The 23,924-nt window shown below is 40.6% G+C and overlaps 1 protein-coding gene across 1 annotated transcript in view; it reads left to right on the plus strand.

The window, feature by feature from the left end:
- The window catches only part of snap25a (synaptosome associated protein 25a), a 58,785-nt gene that overhangs the window by 20,911 nt on the left and 13,950 nt on the right, over positions 1-23,924 (plus strand). The window contains exons 2-4 of the mRNA XM_039781477.1: positions 9,134-9,277; positions 13,314-13,355; positions 19,653-19,701. Of these exons, the coding sequence (XP_039637411.1) occupies positions 9,206-9,277; positions 13,314-13,355; positions 19,653-19,701 (163 nt within the window). The 5' untranslated portion in view covers positions 9,134-9,205. The remainder of the gene's footprint in view (positions 1-9,133; positions 9,278-13,313; positions 13,356-19,652; positions 19,702-23,924) is intronic.

The raw sequence follows: 23,924 nt of genomic DNA on the forward strand, positions 1-23,924 counted from the left end.
GCAAAAGAAAATGCCACATACAACATTAAATGAAGTACAGTACAGTAACATGAGCTATTTAAATTAGATGGACACTAGTGTATCACCATGTGTACTTCGTCCACAGCAATCCCTGTAAATCGGTCCCAAAACATCCCAGTTAGACTGTAAACGCTGTAAACATATTCTCTAAATCTTTACAGTCATTCACCAAAAGAACCAAGCAGGCCTGCCTTGTTGAACGATCCAAATTTTCATCAAAACTTGCCATTTTCAGTGTGCAGCTTGCTAGCTCGATTGTTGGTGATTTGCAACACAACAACCCGGTCTCATGCCAGTTCGTGAAATGGTCACGTTATTTTGATTGATTGATTTGAGTACAGGTCACTATTCTCGAACGGGACCATTTCACGAACCGCTCTGGGTAAATCTGAAGGATTTTCTTTAATCTGTCAATGTGTCTTGTAAAATGGCATTTAGGAGTACAGTGCTTTAATCTTTCAAGGGTTGCAAATAGATGGATGGTCTGTTTAGCTGTGCTGTTCCTCTATTTGTTTTTATTTACCAATGTGTTTTTTGAACATTAAACATAATATGGAACCTTTAGCCTGTATTAACTGATTTTTTTGGCCTCTTGTGGGGCAGCAGAAACAAACATCAGTTACATATTATCGCCTCATAAAGTCAATAATAATTGCAACAATTTGTAACACCTTTCACATACATGTAGTATATGTAGAATGATCCATTGTGAATATGAAAATATTGACTATAGCTGCTTTAAACTATGAAAAAGAAAAGAAAAGAAAATGCATTTAAGCTCCACTTAGCAACAGTAGACAATTAGAGAGCAGGGGAAACAAACACAAACATAGTCTTGATTTGCTTATCAAGATTTAATGTTTAAAATATTGTGTTTCGGTCTACCTGACAATATTGTGTTTTTCCATTCTGACTTGTCACCAACACCAACCTATATGGGAGTCAGCAGCACTACACGGCCCTTGGTTGTACTTTCGTTGAAATAGGGTCCTACAGTTTTATATGGGGGAGAGCGCCGTGACCCCTCAAAAACAACGGGCCAAAAGAGACGAAAACCTCACATAGCGCCGGTTTGCTGTTGATTCTCATTGGAAGTGGCACTACTAGTGGTCCTGTATATTACAGTCATTTGATTCAGTGTTAATGTCAAAAATATCACTTTAAACACACATTTGTTTTATTATTACCTGAGATTGTGCATAAAATATGTCGCCTGAAACGCTTTGTTCAACAGCCAATGATTCATTATTCGATTCAGCCCTGGTTAAAGGCCAATTATTGCCCTAGGATTACCACTTAGCCAGAAAGCTATGGAGAGGTATTAGATTTGATTTGCTATGCGTTTAAATCATTTGGATCCTAGTTTGTAAGGATGTCATTTGGCAATATCCACGATAATCTCTAACAAATTCTGGCACATGACAAGTTATTTTAATGATCATCTTTAGAGTCCGCCCCAGTAATCCTACATCTAGAGATGTCCGAGTGTTTGGTTTGTGATGCTAGTCTCTGATGACCTACAGATGGGAGGAAAGGTTCACAGATAAAGGCTGTATATGTCTCTCTGTGGCTAATCCTCCAAAAACCTCGTCAACACTGTCTCAGACTGGCATTTCTCCACAAACATCGGATACGCCTTCCACTCCCTTCTCCACAAAACTGCTGCTCTTAAAACAACCCCGCTGCTTCAAAAAAAAAAAAACGCTTCCTAATCCTCCATTATACAGCCTGCAACAGTTAACAGTTTTGGGAGATAGAAACACCATATCCTCCAATTTCATTTGGCCCATTTTTTCGCATGCCGTGTTCTACGGCTGCACAATATCCTTTTTTAATGCCGCGTATTACGTATATATACCGATGACGTTTCACTTCGAGTGCAGTGCCGCTGGAAATTCTGCGGATGTCCCTCAGTTTGGACCGAAGCCATTACCTTCCGTTTCTTTGTGATGTAATTTAAACTCCGTGGATTTATGAGGACTATGTTTAACTGCTCCTCAGATCACCGGTAGTGGAATTCAGACAGCTAGCTAGACTATATGTCGAACATATATTTTTCTGTTGCTGCACAAACCATTTTGAATGTACACGTTTAACCAAAAACAAGTTCCTCCCCGCTTAGCACCGCCAATCGCATTGGTTTCAAAGAAATGGCAATAAACCAGGTTACACGTCTTCATCTCAGAATCGCTGTGTATAGCCAGACGTTCCTCCGCAGCCGCCGTGAGGAAGGCGGCAATGCCAGACTATCACGAACTTTCGTTAAAAAACATCGCGTGACGGACGTATTGAAAGACACATAGAGATTTTATGAGTTGAGTATCAGTAGAAAACCGTACACTTTAAAGCGTTACTGTCATTCTTTTTAACGGTGCAATTTATGTGCAATTCAATTTTGTTCAATAAAAACATGTTGGAAATTCGTTTTTTTTTCCATTCAACAAGTAAGTTGTTGTATTTGAGCAGAATACTGAAAGATAGAAATGCAGGACCTCAAGTAAACATATCTGCAGGCAACGTTATCGCGATATTCCAACGCCATCGCTCATATCTCGCAGTACTATGTTCAACTTTTTCTCACCCTCTGGAATACATTTGACATTTTTGTACCTTCAAGCATTTACTGCGTTTGTCTCCGGTGGCTTGATGCCCAGTGAGAGCGTACAAGCAATCTTGACATAGCATGATGGATGTACTTAGCTGAAAAGAAATGGGAATTTACAGGATGAATTTCTGTTGGGTTAGTTCATCTGGAGTTCTGGAATAAGTCATAAGACAGGTAGCAATAAATATTTCTCTGTTTCTAGAAACTGTTTTGGCTAATCCTTTAAATTTTCCATCGTCAACACCGCCCCGCCCGCGCCAGCTTGAAATTTCTTCTGCAAACATTGTCTTCTGCCACTTCGTTCCTCTTTCTAATCCTCCATTTACTGGTACCAACTGTTATCATTACCAGAGAGGACAGAGAGGAGACCATGAATGTATAATGTGGTGGATTTGAATTCATCACAACAAAACCATATTTTTGATGCTGTCTGTAGTATCAAATCATAACAAGAGTTATCGCAGAACCTTGGATAAGTCTGGACCACACTCTACAACACTTACAATGTCCAACACTCAACAATTTCAAAAAGCCTTTCAGCCGCGCGAGAAATCTTAGGCAGAAACCTCCGGACAGACCCAGGCTCTTGGTGGGCGCCGGTTGGACAAGACATCGATACAGATATACAGATTGTTGTGATAATGTTACATTCCACTCTGTGAAAAGGGTATGCAGAAGTCCTTCATCCATGTTATTTTCGTTTTCCTATCTGTGTGAAGAGACCTTGAACAATCCTTCATACCATCCTGACTCTCTTATCTTACTACACTATGAAGGTAAATATGGCGCAAACGTAAGAGCTTGTAGAATACAATGTGAGAACTTGCGCAAAACAAAAAAATTTGAACTTGTGTGTTCATTGCACTTGTAAAATAAAAATTTGCACTTGTAATAAAAAATTTGCACTTGTAAAATAAAAATGTGCACTTGTAAAGTAAAAATTTGCACTTGTAAAATTATTACACATTTGAAGAAAAAAAAAAAAACATGAGAGCTGTAAAAAATCTGAACTTGTAAATTGAAATTGCAGTATGTAGAAAAATATTCACAAATGTGTAGATTGATATTTGCATGAACACAATGACAGCACCTGTAATGCAACATTTAATACGTACTTTTTTTACTCAGGTTGATTTTCCATCACAACCACAACTCCGTGATTACAACCTCTCAATTCTGTCACTGTTGCGCTTCTCAACCATCACAGAGGCGATCTGCCGACTTTTGCAACACTTGTTGCGCATACATTTGGTGCAAAACTAATTTGTACCCGTGGACTTAGGCTGTGGAGCTCCTGATCCAACAGAACGGGAAAGCAGAGTTTCTATCGCCAGATGAGGGACAACTCTGTCCGGCTTATTTAGCTATGTCGCATGGAAGGCCTGGTTGAATAGCAAGCTAGCGTTAGCTAACTAACCAACCAGCCTGTCGATCTAATAAATACCTTTTAATTATCTTAACACTTTTTAACAGTCAAACTGAAAAACTGGCGGGGACGAGGTCCTTCCGGGACGGACCGTCACCAGCGGGTATCGGCCAGCGGAGCAACATCGCTATTATTGCCAGAAAGCTTCGCTGCCGACCTCGACCTGCAGTCGGAGCTCCAGCGGGACACGGAGAGCCCCGCACCCGGTAGCATCGGCACATCCCCCGGCCATGACCACAGCTTGCTTTGCTGATGTTGTGCCTCACTGCCAATCATTGCACCCGCTTGGGCAGCAACAATAGCTTCTGCAGAATTACATCCACCTCGCGGGCAGCAGCAATCATTTTTGCCGAATAATGCGTCATCTCTTAACCCTCGTTGCTGCCGAGATTTGCACCCAGGTAGCAAGGAAATGATAGTCTGATAAAACATTGATGTCTCTAAACGTTGTAAAATTATAATCATCATTGATGAACATGACAAAGGAATGTATATAGCCTACATTTTAATTAAACAGTAGCTACTTTGCCTTATAAAATCATTATTTCCCCTTATGGATGGAAGTCTTGGCAGGGATGCAGAACTTGGCACGTGTTACCCGCTGATGACGGTCCGTCTGCGGCTGCAGGACCTGGAGCTCACCGCCAGTGTTTCAGTTTGACTGTTAAAGTGTTTAGATAACTAAAAGGTATTTATTTAGAAGCTGGTTAGTTAGCTAACGCTAGCTTGCTATTCCACCAACACTAGCGGTGAGCTGCTACCGGTGCGGGGCTCTCCGTTCGTCCTTGAGCTCCGACTGCAGGTCGAGGTCGGCAGCGAAGCTTTCTGGCAATAATAGCGATGTTGCTCACCGGCCGATAACCGCTGGTGACGGTCCGTCTGCAGGACCTGGAGCTCACCGCCAGTGTTTCAGTTTGACTGTTAAAAGTGTTAAGATATTTAAAAGGTATTTATTTAGAATCAGGCTGGTTGGTTAGTTAGCTAACGCTAGCTTGCTATTCAACCAGGCTTCCATGCGACATAGCTAAATAAGCCGGACAGAGTTGTCCCGTTCTGTTGGATCAGAGCTCCACAGCCTAAGTCCACAGGTACAAATTAGTTTTGCACCAAATGTATCGCAACAAGTGTTGCAAAAGTCGAGGCGCAGATTCGCCTCTTTGTGATGCGAGAGAGCGCATACAGTGACAGATTCGAGAGGTTGTAATCACGGAGTTGTGGTTGTGATGGAAAATCAACCTGAGTAAAAAAAAAAAAGTACATGACTAAATGTTGCATTACAAGTTTGCAGCTGTCATTGTGTTCATGCAAATATCAATCTACACATTTGTGAATATTTTTTCTACAAGTGCAAATTTCAATTTACAAGTTCAGATTTTTTTTACAAGCTCTCATGTTTTTTTTCTTTTTGTGACTTCAAATGTGAATAATTTTTACAAGTGCAAATTTTTATTTTACAAGTGCACATTTTTATTTTACAAGTGCAAATTTTTATTTTACAAGTGCAAATTTTTATTTTACAAGTGCAAATTTTAACATACAAGTTCAATTTTTTTGTTCTGCAAGTTCTCACATTGTATTCTACAAGCTCTCACGTTTTGCACCATATTTACCTTCATAGTGTAGTAAGATAAGAGAGTCAGGATGGTAGGAAGGATTGTCTCAAGGTCTCTTCACACAGATAGGAAAACAAATAACATGGATGAGAAGGACTTTCTTCAACCTTCTCACAGAGTGGAATGTAACATTATCACAACAATCTGTATATCTGTATCAGTGTCTTGTGTCCCAACCGGCGCCCACCAAGAGCCTGGGTCTGTCCGAGGTTTCTGCCTAAGATTTTCCTCGCACTGTTGCACAAAATGCTTGCTCTTGGGGGAATTGTTGGAATTGTTGGGTCTTTGTAAAGTGTTGTAGAGTGTGGTCCAGACCTATCCGTAAAGTGTCTTGCGATAACTCTTGTTATGATTTGATACTACAGACAGCATCAAAAATATGGTTTTGTTGTGATGGAATTCAAATCCACCACATTATACATTCATGGTCTCCTCTCTGTACCTCTCTGAGCAATGACAACAGTTGGTACCAGTAAATGGAGGATTAGAAAGAGGAACAGAGACAGCGGGCAGACAATGTTTGCAGAAGAATTTCAAGGCTCAGACGGGGCCGGTGTTGACGGAAAATTTAAAGGATTAGCCAAAAACAGTTTCTAGAAACAGAGAAATATTATCTGCTAACTGCGTTATGACTTATTCCAGACAAACTCAGATGAACTAACCCAACAGAAATTCATCCTGTAAATTCCCATTTCTTTTCAGCTTAAGTACATCCATCATGCTATGTCAAGATGGCCTTGGACAAGCTGACACACGCCTCACTACCCCTGGGCATCAAGCCACCCGGGATAACCGCAGTAAATAAAGCCGAAGGTACAAAATGTCAAATGTATTCCAGAGGGGTGAGAAAAAAGTTGGAGCATAGTAGGGCTGCACGATATGAGGAAAATATATACGATGACGTTGTTGAATATCGCGATAACGTTATTGCCTGCAGATATGAAAGTTTACTCGGTTCTGCATTTCTGGTGCTTTCAGTATTCTGCTCAAATACAACAACTTGCTTGTTGAATGGAAAAAAAAACGAAAGGAAATCATTTCCAACATGTTATTGAACAAATTGAATTGCACATAAATTGCACCGTTAAAAAAAGAATGACAGTAACGCTTTAAAGTGCAGTTTTCTACTGATACTCTCTTTCAACTAACTCAAAAAATCTCTATGTGTCTTTCGCAATACGTCGCATCCTTTTGCGATGTGTTTATTGCGCAAGTTCATATCGTGATAGTCTGGCATTGCCAGACCTTCCTCCACAGCGCTGCGGAGGAGGGTCTGGCTAGTCTACACAGCATTCTGAGATGGGAGAAAAACGTGCTCTGGTTTATTGCCATTTCTTTAAACCAATCGGAATTGTCATGGGCGGTGCTAAGCAGGGAGGAACTTGTTTTGGTGAAACGTGTACATTCAAAAGTTGTTTTAGTCGTGCAACAGAAAAATGTGATCGGACAGATAGTCTAGCTAGCTGTCTGGATTTACCCTGCAGTGATCTGAGGAGCAGTTAAACATAGTCCTCATAAATCCACCGGAGTTTAGAATTACATCACAAAGAAAGCGGAAGGTAATGGACTTCCGGCCCAAACTGAGGGACATCCGGCAGAATTTCCAGCGGCACCGGAGCAATCCCGGAAGTGAAACGTCATCGATATATACTAATATCGTGACGCATTTAAAAAAAAAAGGATATTGTGCAGCCGTAGAGCACAGCATGCGACAAAATGGGCCAAATGAAATTGGAGGATATGGTGTTTCTATCTCCCAAAACTGTTAACTGTTGCAGGCTGTATAATGGAGGATTAGGAAGCTGAAGCAGCAGCAGCAGTGGTTGTTTGTTGGGGAACGAATGGGAAGGGAGTAGGCGACCGATGTTTGTGGAGAAATGCCAGTCTGAGACAGTGTTGACTGGGATTTTGGAGGATTAGCCACAGAGAGACATATACAGCCTGTTAGCCCTTTATCTGTGAACCTTTCCTCCCATCTGTAGGTCATCAGAGACTAGCATCACAAACCAAACACTCGGGCATCTCTAGATGTAGGATTACTGGGAGCGAACTCTAAAGATGATCATTAAAATAACTTGTCATGTGTCAGATTTGTTAGAGATTATCAGTGGATATTGCCAAATGACATCCTTACAAACTAGGATCCAAATGATTTAAACGCCTTAAGAATCAAATCTAATACCTCTCCATAGCTTTCTGGCTAAGTGGTAATCCTAGGGCAATAATTGGCCTTTTACCAGGGCTGAATAATCATGAATCATTGGCTGTTAGACTAAAGCGACTGGAGCGACATATTTTATGCACAATCTCAGGTAAATAAAACAAATGTGTGTTTAAAGTGATATTTTTGACATTAACACTGAATCAAATGACTGTAATATGACAGGACCACTAGTAGTGCCACTTCCACTGAGAATCAACAGCAAACCGCAGCTGTACAGGGGTTTTCGTCTCTTTTGGCCCGTTGTTTTGGAGGGTCACGGCTCTCACCCCCGCATATAAAACTGTAGGAACCTATTTCAAGCAAAGTACAGACAAGCCCAGTGTATGCTCTGACTCCCATATAGGTTGGTGTTGGTGACAAGTCAGAATGGAAAAACACAATTTGTCAGGTAGACAGAAACACAATATTTTAAACATTAAATCTTGATAAGCAAATCAAGACTATGTTTGTGTGATTTTTTTCCCCCTGCTCTCTAATTGTCTACTGTTGCTAAGTGGAGCTTAAATGCATTTTCTTTTCTTTTCTTTTTCATAGTTTAAAGCAGCTATAGTCAATATTTTCATATTCACAATGGATCATTCTACATATACTACATGTATGTGAAAGGTGTTACAAATTGTTGCAATTATTATTGACTTTATGAGGCGATAATATGTAACTGATGTTTGTTTCTGCTGCCCCACAAGAGGCCAATAATTTTTACAAGTGCAAATTTTTATTTTACAAGTGTAAATTTTTATTTTACAAGTGCACATTTTTATTTTACAAGTGCAAATTTTTATTTTACAAGTGCAAATTTTTATTTTACAAGTGCAAATTTTTATTTTACAAGTGCAAATTTTAAAATACAAGTTAAATTTTTTTGTTCTGCAAGTTCTCACATTGTATTCTACAAGCTCTCACGTTTTGCACCATATTTACCTTCATACTACACGTCATCTAAATGAATGTATTGTATTGAAAATATGTATATACCTGTGTGTCTCATCTCATTGTTCTCCGAGATCTCGTCACTTCTTTCAGAATCTACTCACAGGGGGTCAAGCCAATAGATGATTGAACTCAAACCACAAAACAATCCAGATGGGATTGTTTCACAACACAGATATAGACAAATTGTTGACTTTCCAAATGCCAAAAGCTAGCTCCTTTCTATTTCCATAGTCAAATGTCCAATTATTTACTATTTACTGAGACTGATTATTCCTCATCCGTCCTTTTCTTCTGTTTGGTCTCTTTTCCAGCCTTCCCCGATTCCTCACTAGGATCTTCTCTTCCCTGTTGGAGACCTTCTCCACCCCCCACATCCAGCAGCCATGGCAGATGACGCAGACATGCGCAATGAGCTGTCAGACATGCAGCAACGTGCCGACCAGCTGGCAGATGAGGTGAGAACAAGGCGCTCGCTGCATCACGCTGGTTTCAGTTGTGATGGCGCACAGACATGACGACACGCGCACTTATGCGTACTTACTCCCAGAGACTGGACTCGAGCACATTCATACGCATTCAAATGAAAAGCACATGTAGCGTACAGTACATGAGCGAGACTTTGAAATGGCAGATCTTAACACTAGAACCGCCATAGCCCATGCCATTTAACGTTGTGATTCACAAATTTGAAATATTATTTCCCTCCTGCCCCAACTTTTCCTTAATACTTATTCTGCACATTCCTATATTGTCATAATGATAGAAGGACATTTAGAAAACCCAAAAGAGGGGTTTTCGGCGTTGTTTTTCTCAAAAATGCCCCCCTTAAGTCGCCAGGAGAAGCACCGATTAACATTGGCCAACAACAAATTTGATGCATTTGCATGATGGCCGTACAGTGCAATGAGACAATGAATGGAACATTATTATAATTTGCACGCTAATATTCATTCACAAGCACTTATAATTACTTAAGGTATTTACAAAAACACTAAGGTATATAGGCCCACAGTATTTATCCTTTTATATGTATAAATATCAGAAATGAGAGCAAAACTAATCACGCTTTCTGTATCACTTTAAAAGTTGTGTCCCGTCAGGGAGTCCCATGGGTGCGCTGTACGCTATAATAACATCAGGAATGTTATTTAAGTGACTTATTTGAACCAAACACTAGCTGTTCTAAATTGGATTAGTTCAATAAGTTGGTGTGGATGTGTGCAATCACATGGAATGTTATGTGACCATTGAACTGAAAGACACACCGCGCATGGGAGAGCTGGAGAGACAAATAGAAATGCTGAGGGCACTAACTTTTGTTATTTTGTTTGACAAAATGTGATAATGTAATCATTTGCACAAGCGATTATTTTTACCATTTTTTTTACTTGCCAAAATAAAAATGCTGAAATTGATTACAATGCGTTTCAATATGTGTTTCCTGCCTTTTATGTTTTACACTGCAGGTTATACACTGCTTACAACTCAAAACAGCATGAGATGCAACCAAGTAGACGGTGTTTTGTCATTAAAACAATTATTTTTGCAAGAGCTGCTCACAATAATATTAGAGACTTTGTGTACTGAACTGTAAGACACAGCGCAAATATTACTGCATCGGGTGGCAGCCTTAAAAATATATTTTCTAAAAATAGAAATAGCAAAATAGCACATTTTACACTGCTAAGAATATATCAGTTTTGTGTGGGTTTGAGCTGCAAGATAAGCGACCTGGCTGCGTATTTGTGTCCTGTCCTTGCTTCTATAAAGATGGAGCCTGATGATGTGTTAATGTCCTATTTCAAAAGGATACAGGTGCTCCTGGGTGTTGGGTTTGGTGGTTCTAGTGTTAAAACATGACAAACTAAGAATTTGGAGCATAAATATACAGCATAGGGTAAATATTCATACAATAGCGACTGTTTTTAACAAAAATATGCCCATTTTAAATTGTCCAAATCTAAAAGCTATTTCAATCAAGCAAGACTTTTAACTGCATTCTCGTTGCGTGTGGGATGTTTTATACCCTAAGCTCAAAATGTTCAAAAATAGTCACAGATGTAGCTCAGTCCTTGAATTCACACAGCACCATGTTATTGTCTGCCTCGGGCTGTGGCTGTTTGTGTGTGTGTGTGTGTGTGTGTGTGTGTGTGTGTGTTTCTGTGAAGGTAATAGGAGAGTCCAGCATCATCTGACTTTACATAACACTGCACGTCACTATCTTGAGTGTGTGTGTTTGTGTGTGTGAGTGCACCTGACACCAATCTGTGCAATCATGAGCGTGAATTTGCAAAGCTAATTGTGCGAGTGTGTCCGTGTTTATCTTAAGGAATGTGCATGAGCTGTGAGTATGTGTGTGTGTGTGTGTGTGTGTGTGTTCTCGTTTAACTACATTTGTTGGATCCAAAAACCAGGAGTCATACTTGTGGGGTCCCGACAGCTTTGTGGGGCCAAAATGCTGGACCCCACAACATTAAAGGGCTGTTTGAGGGTTAAGACTTGGTTTTAGGATTAGGGTTAGAATTAGGTTATGGTTAGGGTGAGGGTAAGGGTTAAGGTTAGGCATTTAGTTGTGATGGTTAAGGTTAGGGTAAGGGGCTAGGGTCCCCAAAAAGATAGTGAGACGCACTATGTGTGTGTGTGTGTGTGTGTGTCAACATCAGTAAGAGAGAGAGAGAGAAAGTCTCAGTCATGGCCCGGAACAGATAAGCCCACGCCCCCTCCAGCTTCACATCTGACTCACACTGGCATAGCTGAGCAGAATATTAAACACACACACACATATGTGAACATAGGGCATGCACAAAATGGCGGCGTCAGAATAACAGTTTTTACCTCTGTTGCAAAGACTTACACGAGCTGTCAGAGAGGAGAGTAGCTCATATAGGGGCCATTTCTGCCGTCAGTGAACACAAAATGCCAGTGCATGGGGTATTCTGGTTGCTTGACTTCAGATGAAAAGAGAAGGATGAGAATAAGGAAAACGGGTGAAATAGAAGGAAGAAGAGAAAGAGGGTTGGAGTCCTTTGCCAGACCCCTTTCTGTAGCCCGCACCGCTCCGGGGATCAGCTGTACTCGCAGCGAGCACAGAGATGCCAAGCTGTGTCATTGTAAAGAGGACGAGATATCACAGAGCGCCGTCCCTGCCGAGCTCTAGCTCGCAAGCTGTGCTCTGCAGCCACACGCTTCTTAGAGAGGGAATTAGAACGTGCAGCTACATATCTATCAATACACAGGCTAATAATACACATCCAGGAGAAATGGAAAGAGAGGGGGGATCAAAGCATTTTATTACCAGAGTTATGTTTGATTGGCAGTGCTGCTGTATTCTTGATTAATTTAATTTAATTTATAGTTTTTATTGATCTCCTGTGGGGAAATTACAATACTCTGTTTGTTTGAAATCACTACACACAGGCCTGAAATACACAAACACACATTCAGGACCTATTCATGCACAAATAGAGATGTCAGAGGGAGTGGGCTGGCCCAGTGCCCTGAGCGGTTGGGGGAAGCAGTGCCGAGGAGGTGAACTGGCATCTCTTCAGCTACCACTCCACACTCCAGTCCGACAGAGACTTGAACCAGCAACCGTCTGGTTCCCAACCCAGCGCCCTACGAACTGAGCTACCGCCACCCAAAGTAACTCACTGATGAGTTACTACTGTAGATCTCAGAATGCTTGAAAGCTATTTAGTTTTGATCTCATATCCAAATCATTGTGAACATTCTAGGGCTGCAACCAACGATTATTTTCATTGGCGATTACCCTGTCGATTATTTTCTCGCTTAAACGATTTGTTGTTTGGTCTATAAAATCTCAGAACGTGGTAAAAAAAAATGTGGATCAGTGTTTTCCCAAAGCCTACCATGACATCCTCAAATGTCTTGTTTCGTTCACAACTCAAAGATATTCAGTTTACTGTCACAGAGGAGGTAAGAAACTAGAAAATATTCACATTTAAGAAGCTGGAATCAGAGACATTTTATCTACTCATTCTGATTAATCGATTACCAAAAGAGATGGCGATTAGTTTAATAGTTGATGACTCATTGATTATTTGATTGATCTTTGCAGCTCCGAAGCATTCAATTGATTGACAGCCTAAAAATAAACTCCAGAAATCAGTCACTGTTACAGTTTGGTTCAAAATTCCCATCACGAGGTCAGGCGTGTTCAATAGCCGGAGCAGACAGTGTGTCCCTGTGAGTTCATGTCCAGTTGATGTCGATAAACCTCTTTGTGTCCCGCTGATTGTTCAAATTGATTCCACTTTGCTGTGATGCAAGCTCGCTTATGTGTAATTCAATAAACATGCTTACTGTAGACAAGATTGTGATTTTTTTCCCCTGCGGTACCCCAGGAAGACTCGATTTATTTATGCTCTTGATGTCAAACAGTGCTGCTTCCCTTTTGTGATGGCTGCAGTGGTTTGGAATCTGTCGTGTCATCTCAAATGGAAATGAACTGTATCTTTTCTTTTTCCACAGTCTCTGGAGAGCACTCGTCGCATGCTGCAACTGGTGGAAGAGGTAAGAAAAACCCAATAACACTTTGAATTTATTAATAGAATCTGAGACAAAATTATGACATAGTGAGAGCAAATTATTATATAGACACTGGAAGTCTGTCATGTCTCAGATACACTCTGGGCAAAGTTCTTCTATGTGCAGGACAGGCTGATATATGTACTATCAAAAAAATTGCAGAAAAAACATCATAATCTGGGAACTTCATTGAAAAGAGAAAAATGCAGCACCCCAAGGGCGTAACTTTGGGTTCAACATTGGGGGGGGGGTTGAGATCTCCACTTTTGAGCAGAATTGAAAATGTAAGCGTCAAACACATCTCTTGCATTCTGGTGAATTTTTCTGCATCAATTCATGGTGCAAATGTCTTTATTTATGTGAAGGAAATAAAAAAAAAATGGGGGGGGGGTTCACTGACCAGTTTTGATTATTGGTGGGGTTGTAACCCCCTCACCCCCCCTGAAAATTAAGCCTATTACCTAATTAAATTCTTACTGTTTAGTGTAGTAGTTTGAATATTACAGCTACGAGGCCATTTAATTTGGTTACTGTCAAGGAATTCGAGACTGTCCTCCCCCGAAAAAAGGCCCACATAATTGATTTGTTCAAGCCGCAATTACGATCTATATTGACGTTTATAGTTACAGTAGTTACTATAGCCCCTTAGTGGCTGTAGTAATTATTACGGGAGCAAAGCAAAAAGTAAGATGATGAAGTATAAGAGGAGGTACAGGAGGTTGGGGTCCCATTTAAAAATAAAAGTAAAAAAGCGAGATTTTTTTCTAACTTTACGGAATAAACGGAGCTACGTCACGTTCTGCGTCATGTGTGTAACCGGAAGTGAAGTAGCATCTGATTTTAACCTTTTCCTTATCTTAACTAATTAGTAATTACTAAAAAGTAATTAAGTAATTTATTTGCGGAGGAGGGTCTGGCTTATCCACACAGCATTACGTGATGGGAGAAAAACGTGCTCTGGTTTGTTGCCATTTCTTTAGACCAATCACAATCATCTTGGGTGGTGCTAAGCGCCGGACGGCGCCATGGTGTCTCTGCAAAATAGCCTCGGGAAGGAACTTGTTTTGGTGGAACATGTGTACGTTCAAAAGTTGTTTTAGTCGTGCAAAACAGAAAACTCAGATTGGACAGATAGTCTAGCTAGCTGTCTGGATTTACCCTGCAGAGATCTGAGGAGCAGTCAACCATAGTCCTCAGAAATCCACCGGAGTTTAGAATTCCAACTAAAAGCAAGTGGAAGGTAAAGGACATCCTACCGAAAAGTAGGACATACGTCGAAATTTCCAGCAGCAACTGAGCAATCCCGGAAGTGGAACGTCGTGGATATAGACTAGTCTAACCAAACTAAGTAAAAGGTCTAGCTACACCATACATACATTCTGGGTTGTTTTGCATTTCGTTAAACCAATCCCAATCGTCTTGCTCCAGACGCAGCGACGGTGGCTCTGCGGAATAGTATCAGAAAGGAACTGGTTTTGATTAATTATTTTCACCCCGCAAAAGAAAACACCACATACATTAATTCTTCAATAAATCTTCTTTAAAGTTACAACAAAATACAGTAACGTGAGCTATTTAAATTAGCTGGATACATGGTTAGACGTAATTTGCTGTTACCAGTGTATCTAAATGCGTGTGTCTAAAGCAAATCCAACCCAATTGGTCCCAAAACGTCCCAGTTAGAGAGTACATGCCGTAAACATATTCTTTGTGAATCTTTACAATCATTCCCCGAACGAACCAAGCAGGCCTGCCTTGTTGCACAATCCAATCCAGTTTCTTCAAAACTTTCCATTTTCAGGGTGTAGCTTGCTAGCTCAAACACTTTTGTTGTTTCCTGAAACGAATGGATTTTGAGAACGGCAACACACAGAGAGCATGACATGTCAGGCTTTATCCTGGAATTGTACTCCCGTTGATCCAGACCACTGTCTCTGCAAAGAGCAGCGCAGCTTCCTTCCATGGTGATTAAAATGGACGAGCTCTGCTGTATGCATGCTGTGGCAGACGTGCCGCGCTGCGTCCGTGCTGCATGTGTGCACAAAAGACACAAAAGAGGAGGGAAGAGTGAATCACATATAATGAGAAACAATAAATGAGAAAAGTAGATTTTAAGGAATATAAATAGGTTTGAAAGCAATACAGAATGCCTGTAATCCATTACATTTTTATATTTTGAATTGTCACCTTTTCTTTACATAAATTGATGCAAAAGAAGCAGAAATTGGTGAATAAAAATTCACCAGAATGCAGGAAATTAAGTGTTTAATGCTCAGTTTTCTTGCTTCAGTTTCTCCCCGACTCGCCACTTCAAATGTGTTCCGTCAAATGTTGAAACAAAACTTACGCCCTTGGCTGCCAGCTGTCATTTAGCCAGAGGCAGACAGACTACTTTCGGGTCAGGTAACCTCATTGATTTCTACATTTCGCTTAAAGGTGCAGTAGGTAAGACTAAACTTAAAAAAAAAACTAACTTTCTGTCATATTTGCTGAAACTGACCCTATGTTCCAGTAGAACTACATGAAGCAGGTCATTTAAAAAAAAAAAAGCGTGTCAATCACTGCTCATGCACACGCATTCATTCTACCTTGTGGGGGGAGGGGCTTAGGAGACCGTTTTGGGCTTTAGCGGAAAGGGGGGAGGGACTGAGAAGTTGTCGATGTTCAAATTTCTGGATCTTCACAATCCTACCTACGGCACCTTTAAACAAACAAAGGATTTCTCTGCTCTAAGTGCTTGAATCCATTAGTTTTGTCAGGCAGGTCTGAGTGAACCATGAGTCAACCGAGTGACCACGAGAATACAACACACGCATGCACGGACTCCGTAGATTTTTCTTATTTGCCCATGTAACATTCAGGCCAATAAATAATGCTGGGAGTGAAAGACAATGAGAAAGAGGAACAGAAACGCTGAGAGTGACGCGCCAACAAGCAGACAGCAGAGATGGATGCAAGGGGGAAATAACAGGGAGACAGTGTGGACAGCTGGGGGGGAGGGGGGTGGGGGGCGTCTGACAAGCTCTCGGTGCAGATCTCAAGGTCACATTGATCCTCCGTCGCCATATCTCACCCACAGCCCCACCCTGCCTCTGTGCTGCAGGCCGGGAGATTGCTTCATATGCGGTTATCACCATATACAGTATATCTATTAGGGCTGTCAATCGATTTACGTTTTTAATCGTGATTAACTAGTTAACTAGTTTTTTTTCTAAATAAATAGTTAGTCTGTTTCTTTTCTTCCAATCAATGCACACCCTGAGGTTGCCTTTGGGTCAGTTAGAATCCTTTCATGATGCAACTACATCTTTAACCTGTAACTGTGATCTATCACAAACAATCTAATTATGATTTCTAATACATAATTTGACGTACACAAAAGTCGTGCAAATTTGCAACCTACTGTGTGTGCCAAAATGTAAGAATCCATCCACCTGATTTGAATGAGGAATCTGCATTGAACCACCCCCATTCCTGTATGGGATCATGGTTGATTATTCCTTGCTAGAGTCCCTCGGGACATATTTCGACTACTTTGGGATTTCTCTTGGACTGAGGCTTGCTGAATTACAGAATAATTTATACACCAGAGTTTCTTTATTGGTCCCCGCTCGCCTCTCAGACATCAATATGGCTTTCCTCCCAAACTGCTGATGAGGCAGGGGGGGATGAGTGTAATTGCATTCGTGCATTCAAGTGTGTGTGTGTACTCTGACACACCATAATCTTATTTATGCCTATCAGGCCGAACCAGGTGCCACATCTTAGTGCGGCGGTGCTGCATTTCTAAGAAGCAGAGAGGGACTATGAGAGTTGCGTATAAGCAAGTGTCGCCTATCCTCCGCCTCTTTCTAACAGCTTCAAAACCTGTAGTCAACCCAGTCTATCAGTGACTAATAGCTTTACTGTTGCACTCATGCAGGCTCAGCTGTTCAGCTGGCTCACAGTCGGGAAGAATTTAAAATGAAAACGTGAAGGATGAAAGAAGACCAACATACATTTGAAATCTGGGCAAAAAGAAAAACAGTCTTACTTACAGGTTCAACACATTCTCATGAACAAGTTTGTATGATACCTATGGACAACAATTTGTATGATATCCTACGACAGGGATTTTCAAAGTGTTTGAAGCCAAGGACCCCTTACCTGAAAAAGAGATGGAGCAGGGACCCCCTACTACATATATTGTATAAAATGAAGTTGCATATTAAACTGGGCCTACAATAACGTGTAGGAGAGCCTAAAGCTTTTATACATACCTTTTTTGTGCAAAGAATACTAAGCAATTTAAGTAATTGTTGGCATGATTTTTTAATTTTTTTTTATCATGTTTTAATGTTAACATACATGTGGCTCAGTGAATCACAAATAGGCTGATAAATATTTGCCTATAATATGTTTGATTCATGATAAGACATTTTCATTTTTTAAAAACTTAATTAAATAATCTGGTGCCCCTCTGCAGTAACTCTGGGGGTCCCTAACCCTCTGTTGGAGATTTTAACCCTCTGTTGAAGGGGCCAGTCACATGATGAGCGGTCACATGACAGTGAAGTTTAGCAGTCTTTACATTTATACTTTAGCCGACAAAAGGTGACTGTCATAGCCTGGAAATCCAGACCCAAATCCGAAAGATTAAGGGTCTGGCATTAAGTAATGAAAATGGTCCAACTTCAGGGGCGGCACCAAGCATGCATTTGAAAAGCTCACTGTACGCAATTGGATAACACTACGACCAATCACAACAATAAACGGGGCCACGTATCCACAGCCCCATACTCTTAGCTACCAGCGGAGCTAACAGGTAGATTAAAAAGGTTGTCATCTGTTTAGCTCGCCTCTGGCCCGTCTATATCAGATACACCAATGTGATTGGTGCAGCTCGGCTACCAGTGTATAGTTAATGAGCATCATTAAACGTACGACGGTATGTTCGGTACGCGCGCCACCATAAAAATCATAATAAATGCGGCGCCAATTGGCCGGCGTCGGGCGGCACGTCGTACGGCGCTTGCTCTTCACAACAGCGGAAAAAGGAGTCCTGAACGAGTTCGCCGACAACCGGATACCAGGACTCTCAGAGTGACTGCAAGTCTCTCTTGTAAACTTACTGGGTTAAGATGAGTTCTTTTATGGTGAATGAAAGGCTTGATCCGACAAAGTAGGTCATTGAATCAAATCGACATTGACGGCAATGCTGCTGCCAGTTCTGCCGTTGTTTTATCTTTTTCTTCTTCTTCTAGTCCGTAGAAAGAGCCACGTTGGTAGCCTTTGCTCGTTAGAGCCACCGCTGTTCAGGAGTAGACTGCAACTAGTGTCGCGACCACCAGCGCTGGTATAAATATTTACGGCGATTTCATGACGTCACATATGCACGCGCCAGCTGGGCTGCGGTTACTGTAAAACACGCTTTACCGAATGCCAGAGTGACTCGCTGAGCAAATTCAAATTGTGCTCTCGCGAGAACTCTGGATTTCCAGGCTGTGACTGTCATGCGGTGACGACAAATAAGTTTAGGACCCCACAATGACTAGTTATGATTAGAAAAATGGTTAGGGGGTCAGTGGCAGTCATTGGGGTGCATACAGCAATAAATACAGGGAATACATATGAATTACAGTGCACTGCTTTTCGTAGCTAGATGTACAAATGGTTCATGAGAACAGCCTGACAGGTTACAAGCAATTCTAATGCGCAGTCTAAAGGTCTACAGCTGCTGAATCTTAGACAGGAGAGGTAGTTATTAATAATTGTGGCATTTGTACCAGGAAATCAAATGGCAGGGTTCCCATTTTAATGAGAACACTTCTTTTGCTGTCAGCATTATTAGTGTTAATTTCCGGGGGGCTGTTTCCATGTTTAATGCTAAAGGTGTAATGCCAAAATTCCCTTTGCCTCTTCTAATCAATAGCAGCCTACATGCTGACATTGGGAGGAGCAAAATATTCTAATTTGTTGTTTTAGGAGAAAGGAAAAAAAATGATCCCAGGGTATCATAATGTTAAATTGTTTTACTACAGCATAAGAATCCAATATAAAAGAACGCAAAATAATGAGAAAGAACAGTGAAGAAATCGATAGTTTTCCAAGTTGCACAAAAAAAAAAAATAGTTTCTGGTGGAAAAGGAAAATGTGGGGAACAGGGAAATTGTTTATGGCAGCTCATATGTTTCGGTAGCCACTGATTCCCTAAGCTGTTGTAGCCTCATTACTGACTTCTGCTTCATTGTATCTGTCCTCCCTCCCTCCTTCCCTTTCTACCTGGCTGTCTTCGGGGAATAGAGCAAAGATGCCGGCATCAGGACTTTGGTTATGTTGGACGAGCAGGGAGGTAAGTCTGCAGATGGCGGGTTTAGTCACAACATAGGTGTTAATAACTGAGTTATTCACATTCAACAAAGCTCATATAATGAATCTGTATTTGTAAAAAGTAATAGATTATGATTACATTCACATAGTAGCAGCACCACAAGGGACATTATTATTCATGAATAGTAATGTTGGTGTTAAATTGACGGTATCAAAACACTTGTGAATGGATTGATTGTTTCATATGCAGTTGCTTGTTTTCATTTAAATGCATTTCCAAACTAATCCATTTTTTTCCTGATTTTTTTTAAGTAATATTTTCTGATTTGGGTTTTGATTTAACGCATGGTTTATTTGATTTCTCAAAGGTGCCAATGGTTTATCTTTGGGGAAATTGTCTTTCTTTCAGCTTCCTTTAACTTTTGTTTCCTTTGGCTAACACTTTTCTTTTGGGTTTGCCTAATTGCTTTTGATTTGCCAGCAGCTTTCTTTAGTTTCATTAGCCAGCAACAGCGAGAGACAGCAGAGGAAATCTTGAAAGTGCCAAAACATTAACAGAGGAATACTTAATGCCAGCCACTGCAGTGCCAAAACCCTACAGCTCAACATCAAGATAATGTATTCATTGTACAGAATCCAGTTGGGTGAACATGTTTGTCCCTGTGGCAGCCAATGGCAGATTGACTTCTGGGCTGTTCTTAGATCTGTTTGTGTTATAATCTTCTTCAGAACTACTAAAGAATAATTTGTTTGATATTAAAATGCAGTAATGTAGGTGTCACACACTTAGTAACATTGAATTGAATTTCAACAGACATTTACAATTTACCACATCAGCTAATACCCTTAATGAAAATAAGTGGCAGAAGATACGCTATGCCCTATTGCTTCTGCTCAAAGGCCATTTGTTAAAGGTTAATTTGAGTGACTGATGTGAAAAAGAAATCTTTAAAATTGGTCCAGTATTGAGCGAGAATGCTGTAACCGGCCGCTGCGAACCAGGCTGCAATGTGATCCTATAGGGCAAATGTATATCGTCAAAATTTTTTTTGCCACTGATTATTATTCTAAGTCACAGACAAAATTTTGGAAAGAATCTCTACAGAGATAGACCTTTTTGTTAGAGTAAGATCATTTTTGTTTAACCAAAAACAGCTCCGAAATCACCGTCGCCAATCTCACCAGACTCCATTTAAATAAACAATACTTTTAGCGTGTATAGAGCCAGCATATTTCCACATGTAAATGGGTGAATTAAGGGTTTATTTCAACCAAACCAGAGTGGTGATTGTTGGAACCAAGACTGCTTTTGATAGTTTTATTTTGTTTCTATCGACTTTGAATGAAATGTATTTTACGATGATAAAAATTACTGCTTATTTAAATGGGGTCTGGTGGGTTTGGCTATAGCGATTTCAGAACTGTTTCATGTTAAACAAAAAGGATCTTACTCTTTAACAAAATGGTCGACCACTGTAGGGATCTTTTCCATAATGTTGTCAGACACTTGTAATAGTCTGAGCCTGCCAGTGGCAAAACAAGCACTTTTAGTGGACGTAAATTGAAGGTGCACAATTGCCCAATGACTTACATTGTAGCTTGTCTTGTCACTGGCGACTGCAGTGGTCTTGCTTAATACTGGACTGGTTTTAAAGATTCTTGATCCCATCAGTTACTTAGACACATAAATATAGGAAAATAAGGTCCAGGTTGAAAAAAAATGAAGTTACCCTTTAAATAATTACAGTTTGGCCAACCTGTCTTTTCCTGTAAACACTACTGGAAGCCAAAATGCCCAAACGTGTGAGAACAGCTAAACAGGCCCTGCCACCCTGCTAACAGTCCAGAGGTTTAAAAATACAAGAGGTGGATAAGAAAAAACGATCGATTTAGCTGGTAATGACAAAATATTTAATCACTTCTCTATCAACCCATATACAGCTTTGTACAATCCCTGGTTACATGCAGTTTGTTAACGAGCAAGCCAACAAGCCACAGTAAATAACATGGTTTAAAGCAGTGCTGTGGTCAAGACCCCCTTTGTCGAGTCCAAGACATGTCCGTCAAGACCGAGTAAAGTCCGAGTCCAATGAGGTTGGAGTCCAAGTCAAGACCGAGTCCAAATGAGACAAAAAAGAATCCTCTTCAAGACCACTTACTTACCTGTTCATAATTTATGGGATGCAGATACATTATATCTTCTTTATTAGGATGATCCCTATGCATTTTTATTTGTAATGATCAAAAAGCAAGTGCAGAGTAACACTGTAGGGTCAAATTAGGCCATATTAATTACTTTAAGTAGAGCAGTTTCACTTAAATCACATATAGCTGAAGTGCAGCTTCACATATAAGATGTTGAGTTATTTTATTATGGTGTAACAAGAACATTCTGGGCTGCCGATGGAAACACAGGTGTCACTAAAAACTGACATCTTCCCATTTTTTTTACGTATTACTCGTCCTGAAGAATCCATAGTACAAAGTCCACAACCGACATTGTGTCTGTGGCCAAAAATGAAAATGACTGATGCCTCCGCGTGTGTGTGCTGCACAGAGGCTTATGACGCAGTCAGGCACATACCAGGCGACCAATGTCAATCCCTGTTCTAGATGGATTTCCCATTAATCCAATTCCTGTTTTCTGAACAATCACGCTTCATCATTGGCTTTTTTTAAAGGAGGAAGTTACTTTAGAAAAAAAAACATATTTTGCTGGACTCGGTCGAGACCAGCAAGAATATTTGGCCGAGTCTGAGTGCGAATACCAGCGAGTCCAAGACAATAAGAAAAAGGTCTTGAGTCCGGCACCGGACTTGAGTACTACAGCACTGGTTTAAAGTGTGCATCACAGCTAAAAGTGGCAGTGTAAAACTATGAAAAGCTACCTTGTGCTTCACTTGGCTCTAGCGAGGACATGGGACTTCAGCTCTCCCATTGGCTGGAAGGCATGTAAACCAATTCCCCAATCCTGTAAGAGAGAGCCGTAATTGCATCAACACGCTTGTTCAATCAGGGGGATGAAAGCTATAGCCCTCCTCCGACCATTCATTGATCCCCTCATTCCTAGTGTCCACATTATTTTGCACCTGCAGGATCCCCCCTGCAAAACCATTTGCAACAGCTGACTGGACACACAGGAAGCTGTAAGCCTGAGCTGACCTCTGACCCTGCGTTATTGACTTTTGTGCAGGCAGAAGAGCCTGCAGCTCTATGGCACTTGATTCATGAGACAGTTATAAAAGGGTGTAGAGGTTTTCTAAAAAGAAATTCTTCTTAACAATTTAATCTTTAATGAGTGCTGCATGCTCAACTCCATTACCCCACTGCACTCCAACACACACTCAACGTGGATCCTTTCTTGGTTGAATATATTTACATAAATGCATGCCATCAAGGGATTTTACAAATCTGTAAAAGTCAATTAACTACTTTTTGAATCAGCTCCATATTTAACTGTGCCTCACCTTCTCACACTCTGCTTGCACCGTATTTCCTTTAAACACAGTCGGGATGGAAAATTCTTTGTGCTGTAGAACCGTCGCCAGGACAAAAACTGAATCTAATGACACTCAGAATTTTTACCTTGAACGTTTGCAAAGGCAGACAAAGCAACAGAGGCAGTGTTCAGTTAAATGAGCCAGTTCATTTTAGTTATTCCAATGTGGCAGCAACATGTAACAATGTAATTCACCAAAACGGTGATGGAAAGAACTTTGAGTAGCCTCTTAAAAAAAAAAAAAAAAAGGTATGTTCCCCATGATCATGCCTTGATCCACAGCCCATCAGAGCCATTCATCTAATGACCTCTCAGTGTTGCATGATGCTGGCCCCAAATTAAACAGCTCTCAAGTGAGATTTATTTGCATTGGTCTGATGAAATTATAAAATAATTGCTCCGAACACAGTCGCAAGGATTTAAACTGCAAGGACTGAATCTCTTCGTCTCTGACTTTAACACTTAATGTGTCACATGGAACAATTAAGGGAATGGTTTGACTTTTTTGGAAATACATACATTTGTGCTCCTGCGCAAAGTTAGATGAGAAGATTGACACCTAAGAGTGGTATCAATCTTCTCATATAACACTCAGCTAGAATGAGACTGAGCACACTTCCCGAAAGGTCAAAATATTCCTCTAACGTCAATTTTAAAAAGATTTCAACCAAATTCTCCAAGTACACTGAGAAATAGTATTCACTGTCATTATTTGATTTTTGTGTGCTTTTTATACATTTCTCTGG

The sequence above is a fragment of the Perca fluviatilis genome, chromosome 18 (assembly GCF_010015445.1).
Source record: "Perca fluviatilis chromosome 18, GENO_Pfluv_1.0, whole genome shotgun sequence".
In the NCBI taxonomy this organism is placed as follows: Eukaryota; Metazoa; Chordata; class Actinopteri; order Perciformes; family Percidae; genus Perca; species Perca fluviatilis.